The sequence below is a fragment of the Triplophysa dalaica genome, chromosome 9 (assembly GCF_015846415.1).
Source record: "Triplophysa dalaica isolate WHDGS20190420 chromosome 9, ASM1584641v1, whole genome shotgun sequence".
Taxonomy (NCBI): Eukaryota; Metazoa; Chordata; class Actinopteri; order Cypriniformes; family Nemacheilidae; genus Triplophysa; species Triplophysa dalaica.
The window spans coordinates 16,009,151-16,033,722 of NC_079550.1; the positions used below are offsets into that span (position 1 = coordinate 16,009,151).

At 38.2% G+C, this 24,572-nt stretch overlaps 2 protein-coding genes across 2 annotated transcripts; both read left to right on the plus strand.

Annotated features, from left to right (window-relative positions):
• The first annotated feature begins 2,603 nt into the window (after positions 1-2,603).
• nos2b (nitric oxide synthase 2b, inducible) lies at positions 2,604-12,111 on the plus strand. Its single transcript, XM_056756645.1, has 25 exons — positions 2,604-2,713; positions 2,787-2,888; positions 3,241-3,389; positions 3,507-3,669; positions 3,761-3,852; positions 4,559-4,700; positions 4,778-4,917; positions 6,728-6,902; positions 6,991-7,092; positions 7,234-7,428; positions 7,539-7,621; positions 7,762-7,906; positions 8,056-8,160; positions 8,708-8,757; positions 8,852-9,026; positions 9,137-9,257; positions 9,344-9,422; positions 9,538-9,728; positions 9,813-9,979; positions 10,148-10,358; positions 10,449-10,536; positions 10,643-10,764; positions 10,842-10,990; positions 11,060-11,254; positions 11,377-12,111. Exons 1-25 carry the CDS (start codon positions 2,651-2,653, stop codon positions 11,413-11,415), a joined length of 3,243 nt encoding a protein of 1,080 aa, XP_056612623.1. The 5' UTR covers positions 2,604-2,650; the 3' UTR covers positions 11,416-12,111.
• A 147-nt stretch (positions 12,112-12,258) lies between these two features.
• On the plus strand, positions 12,259-14,252 carry mrps23 (mitochondrial ribosomal protein S23). The gene is made up of 5 exons (XM_056757230.1): positions 12,259-12,430; positions 12,854-13,033; positions 13,154-13,231; positions 13,336-13,459; positions 13,550-14,252. The coding sequence occupies exons 1-5, from the start codon at positions 12,387-12,389 to the stop codon at positions 13,700-13,702; spliced, it is 579 nt and encodes a 192-aa protein (XP_056613208.1). The 5' UTR covers positions 12,259-12,386; the 3' UTR covers positions 13,703-14,252.
• Positions 14,253-24,572: the final 10,320 nt, after the last annotated feature.

A 24,572-nucleotide genomic window follows, 5' to 3' on the forward strand; every position in this document is an offset into this window, starting at 1 on the left:
CTGGTTGCAACAAAATAACACCTGAAAAGAACGTTCTTAGAACGTCATTTTATGGGTTCCCAAAAAATTATCAAAAGGTAACCAAAAAATAACATTATGGTAACGTTCTGTGTTTGCTGGGTTATGCCCCATTTTCTGTTCAATAGTCTTTTATTTTATATATACATATTTTTGAATCTTCTAGACTGTAAATCTTATCATATTTGCATTTTCATTGTGTTGAATGTCTGTACTAGTAGTAGCTTTAAACACCAAAGAAAATTTTGATATGATTGCCACATATCCACAACGGATTAGCCTACCTCAGAATCCATGTTATATTCAAATGTGTTAAGAGGTCAATTAAGAAGTGAACACTGACAACGAAAAATCAATAGTTTCAAAAATTTATAAGGCCATCAACGCATTTGTCAAGGTTAATTGCATTAGCTATTGATGATTTATCCAGGGTAAAAGATTAACAAGCCTCCACACATGAAAACGCACAAGGGAAAGTTACACAAAAAGACGTAAACTACGGCCAATGTATTATGTTTCTATCCACCTTAATTTTGGCGTATGAGGGCGCCGCCATCTTTGAGCTGTTTGTGTTAAGACTTCCGGTGAGCCGTAGTCTGTATTGCGAATGAGCTGTTTTTACTGGCTAGTTAATATTTATGATGGAACCCAATTGTGATGTGTGTAGTTAGGTTGCCCCAATAGTCGGTACAAACACAAAACATGTCTACAAAACATTTGCTTTGAGCATACAACACGCACCGGAGCTGAATCTGGATCCAGTATTCAAGCCTTCTGGATGTCCTTTCTCCTGGACAATTGCCAGAATTGACTACAATAACTAATAAACCATTACTAATGTTTATTAATAAACGTTCAAAGGCAGGAGTTTACAGGGAAAGTGACACTTAATGTGAAATATCAGATTACATATAAAAAATATTTAGCACAACCTAAAACAGTAGCCTATGCAAATATTGGTATAATATTAGCAACAATTAAAATTTAGCGGCTAGCATTTTTATATGTATTTAGCCATTTAAGTTAAAAGCTTAATAGGCTAAAGCAAACCTACTAGCCAGAGGTTCGCAGCTGCATACGCAGTAATTGAATAAATCTGGTAAATCAGGCCACTGTTTTAAAAGCGATTTGAGCGTGCTCCCGCGGCGACACACTTCCATTGTTTTCCACCGCCGGTGTTGTGCCGAAAAATGCACCCCTGCCAGATTAAGCACCCCCTTCAAACACACGCTGTCTGATTGGCTAATTCTAACCACTCCCCTCCCCACACCTAATCCTAACCCCTCCCCTAACACCTAATCCTCACCCTAACCATTGTGGGGATGAGGGGGTGCATAATCTGGCAGGGGTGATTTTTCCGCATAACACCGGTGCAACGCTACCCTGTCAAATTTGGCTACCTCCATACAAAACATTACCAACCCCTCCCCCAACCCAAACCTTACACCAAAATTACCTTTCCCCCAACCCAATCACAACTCGAGGGTAGCAAAATTCAATGGGTAGCATAAATTGAACGAACACCAGCTAATAATACGGAAGACTCAACACAAAAAGGAAGTAGGTCACATCGTTTACTTCCCCGTTAAAAAATAAGGTTGATATGATACGTTAGGCTACAAACTAAACGCCTAAACATTCAGTACCAAACTATTATTTAGTTTACACTGTGGTGTACGCTTATCTTTGTTTGTTAAAACAAATTACCTTCTCAATACATTAATGTGCTGCGCGTGCAGAAACTAAAGTTGGCATTTTGAGTTTCAAGATTCACACATATGCTCAGGAAGCTCATGAAAATTCATCTAAACCAGTGCTCGAATTGAACCCCCAAAGTCTTTTTTTTTCTTATGGGTGTCCCTGATGCCTTATGGGGAATCCCGGATCCTCGCTCCCCTTCAATTTGAGCACTGATCTTAACTCCGCCCAGTGAAATTCAAAGATCTGGAAACACCTGTTATGACCTCTCTGGCATTTGCTGCTGGATGGGTAAATCTGAAGATTGTGACATTTGATAAGAGCCGTGGGTCAGATTGTAATTGGACTGTTGTTCCACCCTCTTCTGATGGACCATTATACCACGCCTAGGACAACTCTTGACCTGCCCTTATCCACAGGCATTAAGATCGAGTATAAAAGACTAAACTGAGCAAATAAGCCACTGCAGACTGAGAAAGCAGCACCTGACACGAAGGTAATAAATATTGTATTTTTATTATAACATTTCTATTTACTGTAGGCATTTAAAAATGATCATTTATAAATTAATCTAAATACATTACTGTTTTTATATTTTGCTTTATGTACAACAGCTTCTAGGCCTATGTATTCTTCGAGTTTAAAAAAATAAAAGGGAACAGGAGGATGGCTAACCGCACATTGTTCCACTCGAGTCTACAAAGACATGTTGTTTATATTTTTTATTTTATAAATTACATCGTGCAAGAGGTGCAAAGTGCAAGTGAATAAAAACAGACACACGAGCAAACGTTTCAGCACTGGCTATCTTCAGTGCTTCTTAAATAAATAAATTCATCTTATATATAAGAGAGGAAATGTAGCCTACTGGAAGTTTTTAAGGAAATATTTATTGCCTGAATGGTTGTTATAATCGGTTGTATTTCAGAAAGATATGGGGAACCAGATCACTAAAGATGAAAAAAACACAATTCTTCGGCAGATAAAACCTAATACGGTGAGTATACGTTCAAATGAAATGCAACATTCAAATTAATAGCAATATCCTTAAATATTATTGTCATTGCTAGCAATGGGATGGCAAAGTGGACAGATGCCCGTTTTCGAAGCAGGTGAAAAACTATGAGGATAGTTTGTGCTATCAAGATACATTACATCACCGAGCTGTCAAGGTGAGGTGTTAGGCTACTTAGCACATTTTTATTTGCAAAGATTAATGATATGTGAGTGAGTGAGCATATTACGAGGTTAATTAAGCTGCATTTAATAAAAGTCTATTATGTCTGTAAATTTAATATGCACCTTCTTTATTTTTATATTTGATGTACATTTTATGGGAATTAACAGGCGCAATATTTGTTTTCACAGAGTTAATTTTATCCGTGTAAATTATCACCAATTTGATTTATAAGTAATTGTACATTGATTGTAAAATGAATGGTCATTTGAAAAGTTCTGTTGCACTTTTTTATTTTTGTTATTAACATTAATTTAACATCAATTATATTTCCACATTTAATTTAGAAGCAGACTTGTACCTCTAATGTTTGTGAGGGCTCGATTATGACTCCAAAGTCTCTAATGAGATGGCCCTCCCCTACTACACCAGGCTCCAATGACATCCTCATGCAAGCTATTGACTTCATCAATCAGTATAACAAGTCCATTAAAAAGTAAGAAACCTTTAAAAGGTGATATTGTTTTCTTGCAATGCCATAATAAAGCTAATTGTTAAAATCTGCTCAATTTTGAAGTATGAAAATAGTATTTGATCGATGTTTGTTGATCAGCACAAAAGTTGAGGAGCACCTGGCTCGTGTGGAGGAGGTTTGTACAGAAATAGATGCCACTGGATCATATCAACTCACCACAAAGGAACTGGAATTTGGGGCTAAACAAGCATGGAGGAATGCACCAAGATGCATCGGCAGAATTCAGTGGACTAATTTGCAGGTGCTTCTAATATTAGATTCAGTCTGAGGAGAATTTGGGCTGTGTGCCATTGCACTGTTATGTTAACATTGGGTCTTGTTGTCTCATACAGGTGTTTGATGCACGTAAATGCAAAACTGCAGCAGATATGTTTCAGGTGCTGTGTGATCACATTCAGTTTGCCACCAATGGAGGCAACCTGAGGTAGGCCTAAATTAAAAATTATTTGTTGAATTTTCATTTACTACTTGAATGCCTTGAAACAGGTTTAGCGCATTTATATGGTTTTGAGTGAAGCAAGCAGGGAGTCGGTTCCTCCTTACTTTAAATGGGTCATATGGCGGGAATACGTGTTTTCTGTGTCTTAGGTGTGTTATAAGTTGCCCATGCTTATATTAGACACGTAAAATGTCGTGAAGAAAAGATGCATTCTAACCGAAAACGAATGCTCAACCAGACCTGCCTGAAACACCTTGTGTAACCACACCCCCACAAATCTATGTCAGTTCGTGGTATGATTTAACTAAGACCGCCCAAATGTATACGCAAGTAACGCTAATTTACATTAAATCGTGTATACACATTGCATTACATCAAATACAAACGATAATATTGGTTTTAGCCGTGTCATTTGACCCCTTTAAAGTAGGCAATAGTTTACCCCACGGCCTAGAGTTTGATGAATAGAAAAATATCTCATAAAAATATTGCATGCAACTTTTGAATGCTTATGTGTTCTTATGGAATTTTATCAAGGCTAACAAGCTAATGCTAAAACCCTTTAACTATTTGATTTTGACAACTTTCCTCATACATCATTTCTTTTTATAACAATTAATTAGCTAAGAAATTTCCGTTGTCTTTCATGTTTGTTGAGATACTATCACAATGAACATGTTTATTTTGACAGGTCTGCCATCACCATTTTCCCTCAGAGAACCGATGGCCAACATGATTTCCGTGTGTGGAATACTCAGCTTATAAGATACGCAGGCTATAAGATGGTGGACGGCACAATAATAGGAGATCCTGACAGTGTTGATTTCACAGAGGTAGAAATTCTACATCCTTGTCCTATACATCTGCAGAGTAAGGGCATAATCCTGTAAATATTTTCTCATTCATACAGATTTGCATCCAGCTTGGATGGACGCCAAAGTACGGTCTGTTTGATGTGCTTCCACTATTGCTACAAACCAATGGAGAGGACCCTAAGCTTTTTGAAATTCCCCAACATTTGATTTTGGAAGTTCCCATGGAGCACCCACAGTAAGTGACTCAATAGCTGGGAAACATTCCCTAGAAAGTTTAAAACTGCTGATTGATTGATAACCTCCCAAGTCATTGGGAAACGTTGTTATGCCTCAATAGTTCTTGTATACATAGTAAGATATTCTGTGTTTTAATATGTGATTTCGAGTGCACCTTTGTTAACATAGACTACCAGAGCACTTGACGAAGTGCTCAAATGTCTTAGATAACTTGCATTCCAGAATATTATTCAAAGGCTTTTCTGTCTTTGAGAATCAGATTCTCAAACTGGAAAAACCATTTGAATTTGAGCCACATTCTTTCATTTAAAAACAAGATTTAACCTCTGAGACTCAATGTCAGGTTCTCAAATCAATTTCAAACTAACCCTTCACCTTTCAAAATTAGATAATTGGTTTCCTCATGCACTATGTGAATGTGACTGGAGTGCTGGTATACAACTAAGCAGATCTGTAAATATAAATTGTGTTGCATTTCAGTCAGTGAAATAATTATTTAATCTCCTACCAAGTAGCAAGAATTCTGGCTCCAAAGATAGGTTATGTGCCTATATGGACCGCAGATTAGTTCTGTCACTTTAAGAAAGTACTCCTAAATCAGCTTGTTATGTATGTAAAAGATGCCCGCCAACAGAATCTGAATACTCCATTTCAACCTCTCCACCACCATGGTCCAGACCGAATAGCTTTCAAAGGATGTTAGGGGCAAGATTGTAGACCTGCACAAACCTTGAATAGGCTACAGACAGAAGCTTGGTGAGAATGGAAACAACTGTTGGTGCGATTATTTGAAAATAGAAGAAATACAAAATAACTATCAAATGCCCTTGGTCTGGAGCTCCCTGCAAGATTTCCCTAATGGAGTAAAGATGATCATGAGAAAGGTTAAAGATCAGCCCAGAACTACAAGGAAGAAGCTTGTTGATGATTTCAAGACAGTTGGGATCACAGTTAGCAAGCAAACCATTGGTAACACGCTATGCCACAATAGATTGAAATCCTGAAGCACCCGGCAGGTCCTCCTCCCCAAGAAGGCCCGCCTGGCTCGTCTGAAGTTTGACAATGAACATCAAAATAATTCAGAAAAGGTTTGGAGAAAGTGATGTAAGACCAAAACTGACTCCTGTGTTTGGAGGGAGAGAAATGCTGACTATGACCCCAAGAGCACCATCCCTACAGAGAAGCACAGTGTTGGAAACATTATGCTTTAGGGCTTTTTATCTCTGCTATGGTCACAGGTTGAGTTCACCGCATTGAGGGGCTGAGGGATGGGCCAGTGAACCGTAAAATCTCGGAAGAGAACCTCCTCCCCTTAACTAGATCACTGAAGATGGATCGGTGATGTTCCTTTAACATGACAAAGACCCAAAACATATTGCCAAGACAACCAAAGTGTGGCCTAAGGAGAACCACATTAAATGTCCAAGTCACTAGACCCTAGTCATATAGAATATCTGTGAAGGAGGCTAAAACTCAAATTTGTTGAGCAACAGCCAAGAAACCGTAAAGATTGACAGAGGAGTGGACTGAAATGTATCCTGACAAGTTATAGCCTTTATATATTTTTTTATATTCTGTCTCTATCACTTAAAATAAACACACCATAAAAATGATAGACCCTTCATTTCTTTGTAAGCAGGCAAACTTACAAAATCAGCAGGGGATCAAATCATTATTTTCCTCACAGTTGCTAATAGGAAAATAGGCATTTACAAGCTCATTTGTAATCTTTTGACAAGTCAAAGAGTTTATTGGACTGTTAGCATCCACTCATCGAAATGAGGCATGTTGTTTCGCACTTTTTTTAGATATAAATGGTTTCGAGATTTGAACCTCCGCTGGTATGCATTGCCTGCCGTGTCCAGCATGTTAATTGAGATTGGTGGTCTTGAATTCCCAGCGTGTCCTTTCAATGGGTGGTACATGGGAACTGAGATTGGAGTGAGGGACTTTTGTGATTCCAAACGCTACAATGTTCTTGAGGTGCTACTACTGTACATTACATTATACTGTACTTATATTATATAGTAGAAGTAGTTGAAACTGATTTTTGTTTTATTGTGTCCTAAAGCAAGTTGGTCGTAGAATGGGCTTGGAGACGCAAAAACTCTCCTCACTATGGAAAGATCAGGCCCTTGTTGCCATCAATGTTGCAGTGATGCACAGTTTTCAGGTACATTCAGATGTTTGTCTTTTGCTAACCTACTTGTAAAATTGTGGGTCTTGTGTGCAAAGGAAATCGCTGATAATTTTTTGCTGATAAAATATGAAAACATCTATAGTTTTAAGGGACCTCTTGTCTTTCTAAATATAGAAGAATAAGGTCACCATCACTGACCACCATTCCGCATCAGAGTCCTTCATGAAGCACATGGAGATGGAGGTGCGACTGCGTGGAGGCTGTCCGGCAGATTGGATTTGGCTGGTGCCTCCAATGTCTGGCGCTTTAACCCCTGTGTTCCATCAGGAAATGCTAAACTACATTCTGTCACCATTTTTTTATTACCAGGTATCACCTTATTGCAACGTAGTGTAAATTTAGAAATGTCGTTTTATTGAATCAATCTAATAAAAAACACATAAAATGCGAATGCGTTTTTTTCTTTCATTCTTTTTAAGCCTGAACCATGGTTGACTCACAAGTGGAAGAACAAGAGAAAAAAAGAAAGAAGGCACAGAGTCAGCTTTAGAGGCTTGATACGGTACCGTTATACTGTTTAACATTTCCTGAAACAGAACTACACAGTGCTGTTCTCTCAGAAGAGATGTGTCTACAACAGCGTTATGAATGTTTCAAAGGTTAGCTGCCGTTGTATATCTAAATCCTTGTTTTTTTCTCTAGAGCTGTGCTCTTCTCTCAGATGCTCATCAAATCAGCCCTGGCCAAGCGGGTGTGCTGCACTGTCCTGTACGCCACAGAAACGGGGAAATCTTTGACCTTTGCTAAGAAGCTCAATTGTATGCTGAACTGTGCCTTTAACTCCAGAGTAAAGAACCATCACTTCCAACACTTAATCATTTTAAAACAAACAGAGCGAATGTTTGACAATTTGAGAAATAGTCACAAAATAACTAAAAATTACATTTTGTTCTTAATATATCAGACATGGACATTTTTATTTATTTGGTTATACAGCTTGTTTGCATGGAGGACTACAACATCAGTGAATTTGAGAAGGAAAGTCTTGTAATGGTGGTCACCAGCACCTTTGGCAATGGAGACTGTCCAGGCAATGGAGAGGTGTGGACATGTTTATGCAAGAAATGAAGAAAATCATTATTAAACATACTTAGCGAACAAGTTGTAGTATGGCAAAATAAAAAAGGGACAGTTCACCCAAAAATTATAATTCTGTAATCATTTACTCCTCGAGTATTTCAAATTTTTAAGTCTGTATTAGTTTCTTTCTCGTCTGAATATATTTGGAGGAATGCTTGTAACCAATCAATTCTTGGCCACCATTGACTAAATATCACAATGGTAGTTAAAAGTGTATACTTTTTGTGTTTAACAGAACAAAGCAATTTTCATACTATTGTAGTCAATGGTGGCCAAGAACTATTCGGTTATAAGCATTCTTTCACATATCTTTCTCTGTGTTTATCAGAACAAATAAATGTACACAGATTGGGAATAACTCTAAAGTGAGGAAATGAGCACATCATTATCATTTTTGGGTCAATTGTTACTAAGACTTGCTGGTTTTTGTTCAAAAGCCACAATCAATGTAAGCCAACCAGATTCAAGTTGACGATTCTCAATGACATCACTTTTCTGCTTTTCTCAGAGTTTTAAGAAACATCTTTTCAGTTTAAACAACCTAAGAAACAAACTCAGGTCAGTTTAAATGTTCTCATTTCATTATAGTGCTGCTCCAAAATGTACTATATTATATTTAGAAGACGCTTAGCTAGTTCTTTCCCATTCACAGGTACTGTGTGTTTGGTCTCGGCTCTCGAATGTACCCACAGTTCTGTGCGTTTGCTCATGCCGTGGACAGAAAGCTTGCAGCGTTAGGGGCTCTTCGAGTGTCGCCCACTGGAGAAGGAGATGAACTGAAAGGACAGGACGAACATTTCTCAGCCTGGGCTTGCGCTGCTTTTAAGGTTGTGAGCTGTCGATCACTGTTTTCCTCCGGATGAAAACAGCTGAATGTGTGAAAAAAACGTTAATGATCAAATTTATGTTAGCTGTTTTGATTCTATTTTATGTCTAGGATGTGTGCTGGGAGTTTAACATTGAAGGACATCTTCCTGAAACTGATCAACGGGCAGACTGTTGGGATCCTCTGAAACACAGAGTTCAAAATGACACTTGCACACTTGACAGAGTTGCAGGTACATCTAGACCTGTCTCATTGTAATAATACTGTAGATCATGAGATTACGGTCCAATCTTGATGCTTGAATTCTTGGTTTTACAGCTTTGTCAGCTCTTCATTCTAAAAGTGTGGTTCCTATGAGGCTGAAGAGAAAACAGAATTTACAAAGCCCACAGTCCAGGTTTGATCTTAAACTTCATTCATTTAAGTATTTGATTTATATTGATTTATTTGGCAGACATTTGTGTTCAAAGTGACTTAAATTGTATGCATGGCACATTGTCCTTGTTGTCCAGTCGTGTCACAATATTGGTGGAGTTGGAGAAGGATGGGAACACAGACCACTTAAACTTTGTCCCTGGAGATCACGTGGGGATTTTTCCAGCGAACACACCTGAGCTGGTGTCTGGCATCCTCAAGCATCTCTCCAATGCCCCTCCAATCAACCAAAGCCTGCGCTTGGAATTCCTCAGTGATTCGTACCCTGGTACTGAACCATGTAACCCTATTACATAATTATAATAATGGACTTCTTAATAACATAATGATAGATAATAATATTGTTTTGCAGATGGTGAAAAGTGGCACAGAGATGAACGAATACCACCGTGTACTCTTGCCCAGGCTCTTACGTATCTTCTGGATGTCACCACCCCACCCTCACAGAACCTCCTCCGCAAGCTCTCTAAGATGACAAGACAGCTAGACCAAGGACAGCACCTGCTAACACTAGCAACAGTAAGAGACTTACTGATAGAAACATTGAACCTAAAAAAGGATAAAGAACAAAGATTATAAAAATGCTGGATATTTTCAATTCCTGCATTGTTTATGTGCGTTCAACCAGTTAACAGAATTTTGCAAAATTATAAAAAATGTAACGCATACTAAAACATCCACCCGCAGGACTTCCCAATGTATTTAACATGGAAGGAGTTTCGCAAACCAACATTTCTCGAAGTGCTGGAGGAGTTTCCCTCTTTGGAACTGAATGCTGCCTTTCTCCTGAGCCAGCTACCTCTGCTGAGGCCACGCCTCTACTCCGCAAGCTCCTCCCGTGACCTCCACCCTCATGAACTTCACCTCACAGTGGCTGTTGTTAGCTATTACACACAAGGTTAACAAGATCTGAAACAAAAAGCTATCCGCTCAAATTTTTTTTCTAGAGTCAGAACAGGTGATGGTTGGTATTTTCTGCTTGTTTTAGAGGGAAAGGGTCCACTTCATTTTGGTCATTGCAGTACCTGGCTTAATACCATCAAAGAAGGAGACATGGTGCCCTGTTTCATCCAAAGGTACATTCAAATCACATTCCTAAACCCATCCTCAGAAATAATTCTAGAAAAAGGGAAATTTTTCTATTTTTCTAATCAAGATACTTTGCTTTTCAAACAATTGCAGATCAGATGGATTCCATCTCCCGTCTGACACCAGTGCTCCCTGTATCCTTGTAGGTGCTGGGAGTGGCATTGCCCCCTTCAGAAGTTTCTGGCAACAACAGTACAGTGACATGAAAAAAATAGGTTTTCAATTTAATCCGTCCTTATTTTAAAGTGGTTTTAAAAGAAAAAAAACCTTAACATCGAGTTATTTCTCCTAGGTGTAAAGGGGAATCCTATGACACTCGTGTTCGGTTGTCGAGGTTCAGACTTGGATCACCTTTATAAAGACGAGACCCTGGACATGCAAGATAATGGCACTCTGGATATTATTGCCACGGCTTACTCTCGGCAGGCTGGACAACCCAAGGTAGATCTTGATACCACTAACTTCTTCCTCTAATACAACAGTTAAAGTGACATTGTGCTCTTGGTGCAGGTTTATGTTCAGGATGTCCTGCGGGAACAATTAAATGACAAGGTCTTTGATGTCCTGCACCAGAGTCAAGGTCATCTCTACATCTGTGGAGGTTTGAACATGGCCCGTGATGTGGCTTCAACGGTTCGAGAAATCCTGGTCAGCCGGTTGGGCATAAGTTTTACTGTGGCTGAAGAATATCTGTTAAGGATGAAGGTGAACCTCCGATTCTCGCATTTGTAGATCTGCCTTTATTTAAGTTGAATTTGCGTAGCCTATATGGTATTATTATGAATGCAAAAGAATAGTATAATAGGGTTGTGCTTGTTATTTTACAGAATGAGAAGCGCTACCATGAGGAAATATTTGGATCGTAGTGCTGCTAAACCATTAAACCAAACACAACAAGTACATGACGAAAACACAAAACAACCAAGGGGAGTGGGGAACAGAACACATGCTTTTCACGTATTTGATTTTCATAACTTAGAAACACAAATACAAACCGTATTATAATATTGTATATATAAGACGCAGATGCCAAAAACCAAAACAACAAGCATGATACTTATAGGTTAGATATTTTTGGGCCTCGGTATACAGTAAATATTAGGCTAACGTTACCTCTATTCAATATGAATGATTATGTTAAAGTCACCATGAAATGGAAGTTGCGATTGACTTCTTTTCCATATCCTGACCTATATCCAAGTGAAACAGGTTCTGAAATTAGAAAAAGGTCAAAGGTGGGGCTTTATTGGTTGGTTTGTTATAAATTAGGCCAACGCTAAAAATGCCTGGACAGTGGACAGTCAGTATAGTTCTCCCTCTTTTTTGTTTCTTACGTCATGTGGTGAAGAGTTGTTGTTGTTAGGGGGAGAGGAGCTTTATGTTTTTGATTAAAGATTACAAGTGCAAATTAATGTTTAAAAATAATGCTGTGTATGTACGAATCATTTATAAAAATCCCTGCAACACTGTAAGGCACTTAAAAAAATCTTGTTTGATTTCATGGCGACTTTAAATAGCCTAACTGTAATTCTTACAGTGTTACATAAATGAAGAGTTCATATGCCGAAGTTTTATATAAATATGTCATTGTGTGTATGTTTACATACAGAATTTTATAATAAACAAATTATTTCAATGAAACAGCGTAGTTCTGTTTTTTCCCTCTGGGTGTCTTTGTCCTTGACGGGTATCCGTAGCTACACCGGAAGTGAAAGACGCATGTTTGAGAGCAGTGCAGTGCGGTGCGTTTCCAACTGCATTCAGAATTTACAAACTTTTTGGTGTTATTTTGATTCATCTTGAGCCAATTAAATATCTGTAATCATATAAATCTGTTATGGCTGGGAGTCGACTTGAGAAATTCGGGACTGTATTTACACGGTAAGCATTTATGTCTGTGGATCACAGTGGGGATCATGTCAAGGTTAACGTTAATGGTTTTGTTTTACAACAGTCAAGTGTCTAGGTTACAGAAAATTGTAATCTCTATAATACTGAATTAAATAATAATTGTCTTATTCAGTTGTAAGATGTTGGGCATTGCTTCCTTTGCAAGAACACTTCCAAATCCAAAAAATCAATATGTCAGCATGCGTGCATGTGTAGTAATCATCATATGCACTTTATCATTCTTTTAAAATGTTTTTCCTCTGCTATTAAAGTTTAGAGGAGACGATCGTTGTCTGTTTTAAAGCTGTGGTTTAGACATACTAGTTCAGATTTTATTCATACTCGTAAAAACTAAATTCTAGCTGTTATTTTGTAAGAATGATTTATGGATTGTTGTTGTTATTGTTTCTATAGAGTTCGAGATTTAATGCGTGCTGGAGTCATAAAGCACGAGCACAAACCTATCTGGTTTGATGTGTATGCTGCTTTTCCACCTAAAAGAGAGCCTTTATTCGAGAAATCCTTAAGAAGAGTGAGGAATCAAACAGAAGACAGTGTGCCTGAAATCTTCTACAAGGAGGATGAAATCCGAGCGTAAGTCAGAACAATTTGTTCAAAGTTGATGCCATCAAAATAAGAGGAAATCATTAAATGTTTTATGATAATAAATACTGCTTTAAAAAACAACCTGTTGATTGCTTTTAATACTTTTAGGAAGTTTTTTGAGGTGTACGGTAATGGACCCAGAGCTTTTGAGCTCCTCAAGTCCAACTTTGTTTCGCCTTGTCAGAGGTAAGTTACAGTGTTCCCCACCCACACTGTGCATTTGTTTTACATGTGTAATTGTTTCAGCGTGACTCTTGTGTGTGTTAATGTATTTGGGTGTCTTTGTGCAGGTTTGTGATGAAGTACAGTGAATTAGAAAGCCGCAGTGATGTTAAACCCGAGGCGCTGTTTGAAGAAACGGCTAAAGCGCTTCTCGCAGAAGGAGTTTTATTAAGGAAGAGAGGAGGACCAGCTGTAAGTATAAATTCATGGACATCTGAATACTTTCCTGGATAACTCTTCATCAGTAAGTTATTTTCTGTTATGTTTCTGTACGAACAACAGGTGGCGTCAGAGTCTCGTGATCCTTTGCTGAACATGAAGTTGACTGAAATGTTGGCAGAGCAGCAGAGAGACACAGAGACCGAGACAGATGTTTCAGAGAAGCGGCCACAGGAAGCAGACAGCACTGACAGCCAGTCATCATCAAAAATATAACTTCTCTCTGTCAGGACAACATAAACTGGACTTACCTTTGGCACATTGACAGGCTGATAAATTCTGTGATTTTTGAGGCACAAAGTGGAGGAACACTCATATTGTTTGTTCAGTCGTGAAGACAATTTATTGTCCAAACAGCATTGTGTGTTTGTGTACTTCTTGGTGTCAAATGAGTGAGGCTGAAGACCGTTGAAGTGACTTTTTTTGCTTTATCCTTTATAGCCAAGCAGATGTTAAAGAGATTTTTCTGCTGCCTGTATCAGACAGCCATTTTCATGTTCTGTGAGCTATTAAGTATTTAATTTTTTATGTCTGTGTGTAATAAAATATGTGGACTGTTTAATTAAAGTACTTAAGAGTCCATTAACGGCAGCAGTGAGAAGAGTATCAGCATAGTAAATACTTAATAAAGTATTATATCTTTACAGTTTTCTGAGTCACCCCATAAACTTATGATTAACGTTCATGATATAAAACTTTTCACCACTGTTGAAATTAATGCTTATCAATGCACGCTTACATTTAAATAAATGTTTCATGCTTAAGACGCCATAGTGTTTTTTTGCTTTTCTATTTTGTGGTTCAATCCTTCTAAAAGCAAGAACAGATTTGTGTAGACATTATTTAATATATAGTACCTCTAATGTACTCTTGAGGTTAAATCTTCAATACAATGTTAAAAAACGTGACATTTTGAAAATAGATTTGTTGTTGTTGGGTGTAGTGCCCCTCAAAAAATTGTCACATTTGTCCACATTTTTATTGTAGAATCTGTTTGTATGACCAAAAACAGAGGATGTGGCCGCGAAGGAAGGCAGGAAGGTGTGGAGGTGTAAACTGGGAAAAGGAAAATTCAATCCTGATGTTATTACAACCAAGAATTAAATATTTGTATTCTTTAGGGACATTTTGTTATGTACAGAATGGCCAGAGTTGGAAAAAAGTGTGTTAATAGATTTGACAGCAGTAATTGATGCTACTTATAAAGCCATGACTCCTCCACATTTTGTAAACATGAAATTTAATCATAAATTACCAACTTTTGTTAATAGGGATAATGTGCGAAAGATGTATAAACTACACTAAAACTTTAAAGATAAATAGAAAAACTTTTGTTTTATTGAAACAGTAAATATGAAGGTTTCACATTAGACTAGTATGCATAACTGCACTGTTATTATGTATATTTTTTACAAAAGCATTAACTGCAGCTACTACGCTAAAATTGGCGTATCATATGCACCTAGAAATAGGCGTATTGTATGCACGCAAAATTGAACTTCGGTTTACGTGTTACACGATATTGAGTTAACGGAACAGTCCGTCACTTTCTGTCACCGCTAGATGGCACTCATGTAACGTCTATTGGTTGATATGTGTCATGTGCATCTGGTGAACATGCTTCACATCATGTATCCGAAAGACAGTGTAATGCTGAAGGAGAGCATAGAGCTGTCAAAATGTATTTTGCATCTATGCACATCTCGGATAACGTTTTCCTCAGAAGTCATTTATTTGTTTCGATGTTGCGCATTTCAATTTGTGTTATTTTGTTGACGTTAATGGCTTTTATATGTGTGTTATCATGTGTGCATGACTGAGTGTGTGTGTTGCTGTGAGGGGGGCCCAGATGCGCCTGAAATTAGTGAAGGAGAGGCGTGAAAATACTGAAGGCAGAAGAGCATGACGGTCGATCTGAGGGTGCACGAGCGCTGTGTAAATGTGTTTGACTGCCGTCCCAATCCTGAAAGCAACAACCTTTCCAAAAATTACCACGGTAACATAATAATTAACATAATTCTCACAAAAACACCACAGTTTAGTCCTTCAAACATTAAGTGTTCAGAATCATTCTTTATTTACTCAAATTAAAGGGATCGTTCACCCAAAAATAAAAATTCTGTCATCATTTACCTTTTGTCATTTTAAGCCTGTATGACTTTCTTCCGCAGGACACAAAAGATATTTTGAAAAATGTTGTTAACTGGACCCCATAGCATCGGTTTTGTGTCCATACAGAAGAAATGAATGGGGTCCAATAGGTGTATAATAACCAATTTTCTTCAAAATATCTTCTCTTGTGTTCTGTGAAAGAAAGACATAAAGATTTGAAATGAAAAGAGGGCAAGTAAAGTAAGCATTTCTATTATCATAGTTTTACAACAAAAAAAAAAGATTTGGGTAAAACAAAGATGGTTAATATTTGTAAAGAAGAAAGCCCAAGAATTTGAATTTTCTGTAAAACACACAGCATTCGTTGGCTCGTTTTTCTTTCATTGCTAAATTTATATGAGAAACATTTGTTCTGACTTTAAGGTTTCTACAGAAGTCATTATTAAAGAGAGACAACAGAGTGTGAATGAGGCTGATGAGTCCGGATGGCCATAACATTTCTATTTGAGCACTACACATTTGCGGAAACAATCCAGAAATCTGTGAAAAAGCAGTAGAAAAATAAAACCAATAATAAGTGCGAACTATCTGCCACTATGAAATAATGTAGCATTTGTGCAAAAAAAGTTTTTGTGAAACGGTTGTAAAGCATGTTAACGATAAACATATGTCAGCATTTAAAGGGCCTGCTCACCATTACGGAACTAGAAATACAAAAACATTTGTTTCCTCACTTCAGAGGACGGCTGCTGTATTTATACATGGTTTGAAATTTTTATGTCCTGAGAATACAACTGGCCTATTTTAAGCTCTGTGTCCCTGGCTGTGTTTTTTCCTTCACTATAGGTTGATAATGAGCCATGATCTGTACACACTGGATGTGCGCTACTGCTTTTGTCTGGTGGCCGAACGTTCCTTTGAGTACATCATCACCATAATCGATGGCAGGTTGAGCCGGCTGGGGTTTGAAGACCTTTGCACAAATACTGTTTGTTTCACTTCTCTACAGCTGTGGAGTTTAGAAGAAAGGCTGTTTTCCAGTTGCCCTGGTCAACGTATCGATTGGGACCTGCTTGTTTGTTGTTTTATTTATTTATTTGTTTATTCAGCCCTGGAGCTTTGGGATTCTCCCTTCTGCATATGTCAAGGGCATTTCCCTCCCAAGTGTGTGCTAACGCTTCTTTTTCATCCCGTGCCTGCAAAGAGTTTTGTGCAATACAAGCGGACCGGTCGTTCGCATAAAGATTTGTGATGTTTTAAAATTAGACTCGTATATTACTTGAGAGACCTGGATTGCTGTAGGTTGCAACGTTCTCCTCCTCGTTCTGCTGAGGTCGGCACAAATAAAGATATAGTAGCCTAAAATTACGAAGCTTTCCCAAACTAGGCCAAGATATAGCGTTAAACATTTCACAGATGTTCTGCTTACAAAGCTCTGAGCCAACGAGGTGGTTTATGGCGATCTGACAAGTTTAAACACACTCAGGTTCTAATTAGATCCAAAAATGGTTTGACAGCCTGATCCCCTTAGAGAGCCTTTTTATATTCCATCAGTTTCTTTCTTCTTTGGAAGAGCTTACTGATGATTTAAAGAGCCCAAAAGCAATATACAGATCTAAAGAACGTTTTAAATGTCCAAACAAATCATAAAGCAAATCAAGAGCCTTACACAGCAAAAAAGGTGGAAAAAACTAAAGAAACCTTTGGTAACGTGGATACTATTGTGGATAGTAATTAATTGTTGGGTTCTTATTTTATTATCATTGCAAAAATGGGGAAATGATGTGTTGTGTTTTAGGATTTATTTTAATTTGGTTGATTTTAGGATTGTTGGTCACTAGTAATTTATTTTAATTATGAGTTATTTTGATGAGTTTTAAAGAGATAGTTCACCCCAAAATGCTTATTATTAAAAAATTACTTACTCCAAACCTGTATACATTTCTTTGTTTGGTTGAACACAGAGAAAAACATTTGGTAGAATGCTTGTAACCGAAAAGTTCTTGGACCCCATTGACTACCGCAGTAGGAAAAATGACAATGGTACTAAAAAAGTGCCCCAGAACTGTTTGTTGTCCTACATTCTTACAATATCTTCCTTTGTGCTCAACAGAACAATTAAATTTGTTCAGAATTGGGACAAATCGAATATGAGTACATGATAACAGAATTTTTATTTGGTTGTGAACAATTGTAATGTTTAAAATATGCTAAATCAAAGTTGATCTACTCTTAACACCTTTTATCCCAAACTTTGCATTTTGTGCCCCTTTACCTATAAAGAGGTACATTATAGTTACAATTATATACGCTGTAAATTCTGCTTAATTATGCGGTAGATTGCAGGCCGTAATCTAAAGCGTTACCAAACTTTTAAATCTGAAGAACATACTTTCAAGAGTACTTGCTAAATATCATAAGATTGTTAAACATTTTGAGTGCTTATAGGTAGAAGAAAGTGCACTTAAATACACATAAGTGATAGTTAAACGGACACCGAACAACATTGTACTCCTTCACTTCTATTGCACACAAAAGCAATGCAGGTGAATGGGTACCGTTGTTGTTTAGTTACCAACATTCTTCAAAATATCTTCTTTTTTTGTTCTGCAGAAGAAAGAAAGTCATACAGTTTTAAAATGACAAGTGGGTGAGTAAATGATGACAACATTTTCACTTTTGAATGAACTTTTATTTTAAAGTGCTCTACTTTCACGCATTAAATTTGTACTTAATATGCTAAATATATAGCTGTCAATTCTTCTGCAAAGTTATCTTAAAAAGTACAAAAGACAATTTTTTTCTATGCTAAGTACAAAATTAGTGCTTGAAAATAAAGCACTAAGTGTATTTAAGTGGTCTTTTTTTAACCCAGTGGATGCAGTATATCCAATGGTATTGAAACGAAAAACTTAAGCATTGCCATGTGCAAGTTTCTGGTTATATTAATATTGCACTGTCAACATGTACAGTCTATAGTCATAAGTCAGATCTGAAAAACACTGTATTTAGGTCTCTTGAAAGCCCAGTTTAAACTCTCAAGCATCTCAGTTGACCAGGCAAAGAGTTAAAGGCTCTCTCGTGGAATTCGGTCTCTTCACCGTCAACACGCGCATTTCAGGTCAATGCAATTTGCTCTCCGGGCGAGTTCATTTTCACACGGCATTGAAATGCGCAGCCACACGCGCCGAATACGCCGCCTCAGGTCTGTTTCCTCTCTTCTGTCACCTAGAGCTTACCTTTCACATGATACAATTCTAAATAATTGGCCTTGATAATTAATCCTTGGGAAATGGCTTTCTAACAAGCCTTAATTGCATGTAACAATTTTTCACTTATGCTTAGTTTTTTAAAAATGTAGGTAGAAAGCTCAAAATTAAAGGCCTGGGGGAGAAAAATGGGGACCTGAATGCAATTGCACCCATGCGGTGTGTTAATACCTGCGGTGTGCTAATACCATAATTTGGCTGGTTCTTGGCGTCGAGACCCCTTTTTGGTTCTTGTAAAACACTTATACTGTAAGCCGCTAACAATTTATCATATTATATAACAGATGTGCCTGGACCGCGCTGGAATTAGTGGTATGTGGCGACGACCGTGAGTGGTTTTATTTAATAGTGTGTGAGTTCTGCCATACCGTACCCCAAAGGTGCAGGTGAGCACAGACTGATCTTAGATCAGAGGAGCAGCCACAGGCGAGCCCTCTTACATGATTCCATGTCCTCAGGCTATGAAGTCAGAGCAGAGCTTTGAAGGGCCGAGAGGTTTAAAGGGATAAATGGAAACCGAAGTCAACATGCTGCCGCAAAGCGTGATGTCATCAGTAGGCGCTTTACATGGGCGCTTTATTCTCGTCATCTTTTTTTTTTATCCTTTAAGGACAGCTCTAATGGAACATTAAAGCAGGTGACATCTACACATTTTAAACATTCTGACTGAACCTGCTTTGATAGGATTTAGCACCCGGTCTCAGAGTGGACTGTGGCAAGATTCATGGCACTATTGAGAGCCCGAGCACCTTTTCAACCCTTCCCTCACACGCACACCTCTCTGTCACTCATTAAAACATGCGAAACCAATAGCTAGCGCTCTGCCCGAATCCTTTAATATCATTTCCGGACTTTCATCAAGTTTTGGCTGGTACATTTAGTTTGGGGAATCAGATTGTATTGGTTGCACAAAGAGGCTCTCTCTCGCAACCGGAGCTGTTAATTATGATTGGTTTGTTATTGCTCACCAGAGCATAACAAATCGCCATTATGTTGTTTTGCTGAGTCTAATTTAATTGTAACAAAAGTAATTATCCCTCATTTATATTGATGCCATAAGCAGAAGTAGGAGAGCACCTGCTGCCATGCAAACCTGTTGTTTACTAAAAATAAACCAGGTGAATTGCGCTTGTGCTCTTCAACATGCCACGTATCAACATTTAAAAAATGACTGTTACTCTGCAAACATAATTATTGTAAGTTTGGTACATGCATAATTGTCAAATCAGCCCAGAAGAATGGAAAATTCAATTTGTATCTCAGATTTTCTTTCTGTGCAGACAGCTATGAGAGGAAATGGAGTGCAAAAGAAGTCTTTTAGATCAGAACAACGTGTCTCGTGTCTTACACGAATCTGTAGTTTTCAACAGGAAAAAATTGGTTAATATGATATAAAAAATTTCCACGTTCATTTTGAAGCTTTGTGCTCAACAGTTTTCTCACTTGTCAATGTATTATTTCTTCTAGATTTTATGGAGGAACAACTGAGACAAATGCTGAAACCTAAAAGAGATGTATTGTATATGCGGTAAAAGGTCCATTATTCTCTTTTAGTTCTGAAAGAGCAATCTCTGATCAATAATATTCCTCTTTATGGGATACTGAAGTCCACCCAAGAAAGAAAATTCTGTCAACATTTTATCAAACTCAAGTTGTTTTTATTTGGAAGAATGTTAGCAACTGACATTTCTGGGACATCATTGACTACCATAGTAGGAAAAATCATTGTACACCAATGGGATATTTTGAACTTTGACTACCATTTTAAATTTTACTACCATATAGTCAATAAGACAGTGTCAGGTGCTAACATTTTCCCAAATATCTTTCTTTGTGTTAAACAGAACAAATATTTATACAGGTTTGGAACAACTTGGGGGGAGGAAATGATGACAGAATCATTTTGGGTGAAGTATCCCTTTAATGTTTTTCAGCATATAATATATCTTCACAAAGCTGTTTTGGTTTGGTCGGTTGGAACTATTACAATTTGACCGAATGACATCATTGTTCTAGATATTTTTTTCTGTATCACTAAACATGTGAACCTTGCAAATGTAAAGACTGGTCCAGAAGCACTTCCACTCTCATTTTTTTATTTTTAATTCTACATTTATCATTACATCTAAAATATATTTGTTTAACATTTTGATTCTGTTATAAATGTTCAGTGGTTGTATGCAAACATGGGTCTCATATACCCTTCCACAGTATACAGAGCTAAAAAAAATTGTCTTCTTCCAAAGTGGTCTCACACTGGCACTCCAGCAGAGGATAGAAGGAAAGGCCTTCTCTTCTCTGACGTATTGAATATCAATGAAAGCGACTTTCCATGAGAAACAGTAAAAATAGTCAAACACCCAAGGCTAGTCCATTTGGAAAGGTGCCAATCACTACACCCACCAAGGAGAGGGATATCAACCGCCCCGAAGTTCTCTCCATCCTTAACAACAATTTGTGTTCACCGTCTCGACTATTAGCCTACTCAAGTATGAATGCAGAGGACATCCTTGTGCAGCGCGATATCATCGCCCCGGGGGAACGGTTAAAAGACCTCATGTATGCAGCGAAGGCCATTTTTCTGGGCATTGTTTTCACTGATGGCCTCCTGGAACACATCCTCTTTAAGACAAAGCTTTTGAGCAATATGACAATCCCCACCACAGAATCTCTGAAACTTTTTGCCCCTGTGTGGAGGTGTCAATAACAAGCTCCAGTCACCCAATCTTCGGCTCCTCTTGCTTTCGGGAACGCATCCCTCAATGTTCATTCTATATTAATGTTTGTCAGGAGTGATTCTGCTGCTGTCAGGAACGGAGGTTTGACTGAAGACATTCGGAAATCTGCATAATGAGAATCTTTAATATCGTCTCCCTGTCTCCCTCTGCCGCAGATGAGATTGTTTGGGGCTAAACTAGCGAATACGCTAAAATACTATTTATTTTCTGATGAGCCCGTGGCATCTCTCATCTCTCTTTGGCTTCTCCATTTCCTCCATCCGTGAGACCTGGGTGCTCATGTGAAAAGTTTGCATTGCTAAAGAGGAAGCGGGAAATAACCTTGAGCGAGTAATTTGACTCCGTCACTTGTCTCACTCTGTCAGAAGAGGCGATTACGGCCCGGCTCTCAGAAGTCGAGTGTTTGCAAATACAGTATTCACGTACAGTTGGGCTCGGGCAGCTGTGTAATCACCCTCCCTCCCACAAGTAATGTGACACATTCGTGCTGCGGTAATAAGGGAAGAAGATTTGAAATTTTCTCTCTCATCCTCCATGAATAACATTAAAAATGGAAACTGTCCGAAGTGGAGGACGGTGATGAAGCCCCTCGTATTAATTATGGCTTTAAATAAATAATGCATCCTGGTCTGGATCTATTCTCTTCCGCTCGCTCGTTCGTTTCTCTCCTCCACAGTTCAGCACTTCTGATCAATCCTTCAAGGACGGTGCGAGATTGGATGATGGCAAAGACGCACTTTCTGCCCTCTTTCTTTTGGAGGCTTGAGAATTTCAGCGGAAGTGCTTTTTGTCCTTTTGTTCCTGGCATTACCGCAGAATTGATTTGAAAAGTGTACCAATTTCTGAAAGAAAAAAATATTGGCAGGGAAATATTCTCAGTTTTCCAGTGGTCCAAACAAGAGCTCAAGATATCTGTCAAACCTCAATGCTGGAATGATATCTCATGGAAAAATGGAAAATATCTCATAAAACTCCTACAAAAATAATGTAAAATGGGACTCTGCATCAAATTATATTATGAATTAAATCAAAATTGTATCCATCCATCTATCTATCTATCTATCTATCTGTCTGTTCTATACAGGGTGTCTTGTTTGGTTTTCATGACGTGCATGTGTTTGTGTGGAGCAGCATACAGAAGTCTTCGCATCTGGTTGACATTTTGAGATTTTTTCTTCCTTTTTCCTGTCATAAGGACAGAGGGTTGATGTAATAAACATCAAGAATTATGCTGTTAACAATCTGTGGACATATTTCAACAAGTATCGGAAAGACTTAAATCAATGCTAACATTGTCACACCAGATCAACACAAAGATCTTCCTTTAAATGCTGCTTTGATAGCAAGCTCTCTGTACAGATGGGCCAGGCAGGTTTTCTATTTTTCACATCTATCTTCTCGCTTTGTTATAATTCTCCTTTAAGTGCTGTTGATGTAAAGCTTTAAATCTCCCAGATTTAGTGTCAGATAATGCAGGAAGCTCTTTGTGTTCGCCTGTCACTGTCTGCAGTCAAAGAGGCGGCCCTGTCTTGACATATCACAGGTTTGGCCGCCTCGCAGTCACTACGAGAGGCCAAAGGAAGACAGGAAAAGGCTTGTCCCGGGCAGAACGGATAAAGTATGAAAGAGAAATGAATAAAAGAGGTACCGCCTCCCGCTTTCCTCAGCAGAGTCGAGGTTGTCTGTGATAATCTTATCGCTCTATGATGGCTAGTGGACAGGCACAAAGAGGCAGAGGCACGTTGAAGGTCTGATGGGTTGCTGATTGCAAAGCTGTCCGGTTGAGAGACAGTTGCCATGGAAATGATGAATGACACGTGTCCCACCTGATAGGGCGGCCACAACAGTAGAGTGATGAATAGGAACATTTGTGTGTGAGCAGATGAACAGCTTTTTGTTCGCAATTTTGCCACACACAGTCTTAACAATAAAGCAAAATATTTTGATAGCAAGGAATGTAAGAGTTTCTTATTTACCGAGCACACACTTTAAGGTATTCAAAGTATGGCCATTTTAAAACCTGAACTCTTGATAAAAGTTTGTTTATAGGGATAGAGTTTCTGCAGTTAATAAGAGTTAAAAGGACCAATAAAGGTTTCGTGGCACACAGCGGCCAGTAATAGGTTACGTTCACAGAACAGTAAAACGGTGTTGGTAACGTCATACAGATCGGGTAGACATTATTTGATATGTCTTCTGGAAGCTTTTGTAAAAAACATTATTTATTATTGAAAAACATATTTTGGATTTTCAAAAAAGAACTGATAGAAATATTAAACACAATATGACTAGGCATATCTCTCCCACATTTATAATCTTGCTTCATTTTTAGAGCAAATATCCAGCACAGCACCACCATCTTTTAACACATTTTCCTTCTTTGGCTCCTCATTTTACAAGCACAAGGACAAGCGTTCAGAAGGAGGGTGTGAAAAGAGTGTGTGTTTGCTAATACAATAGACACAACACGGCTCCCGGCCGCCGCTGACTGTGATAAATGACTGAGAAAAAAATGTGCAGCTTCACAAAAAACTCACTCACAGCTGCAACTTGAGTTAGACTTTTCAGGTGTATTTAGAGAGCTTTTCTCCTCCTTTCTATAATTCTACTCGTACGTCTCTTAGCGTCTTGAGTGCTGGAGCGTTTTAACCACCAGGTGTGGGACTTGTTTCATCGCAGACACACTCGTCTAACTGGGAAGCCGAGAAAAGCTTTTTTATTGTGCCCGCTGTACGTAAACTAATTTTGGGCTCACTTGAGAGAATTGTTTTCTCATTAGGGAAGGTAAAGTGTGGTTTTCTTCTTTCTCTGATTGCTGTTTGAAGGTGCTTGAGGGGTCCAGACTTCCATTAGACTGATGAGGAGCTTACTATGTAAACCCGGCTATAAGGGACAAATTATATATTGTACATTATGTATATACATATGTGGGTGGCTTGAATGCTACGAGGCTCGATATTTTGGCTT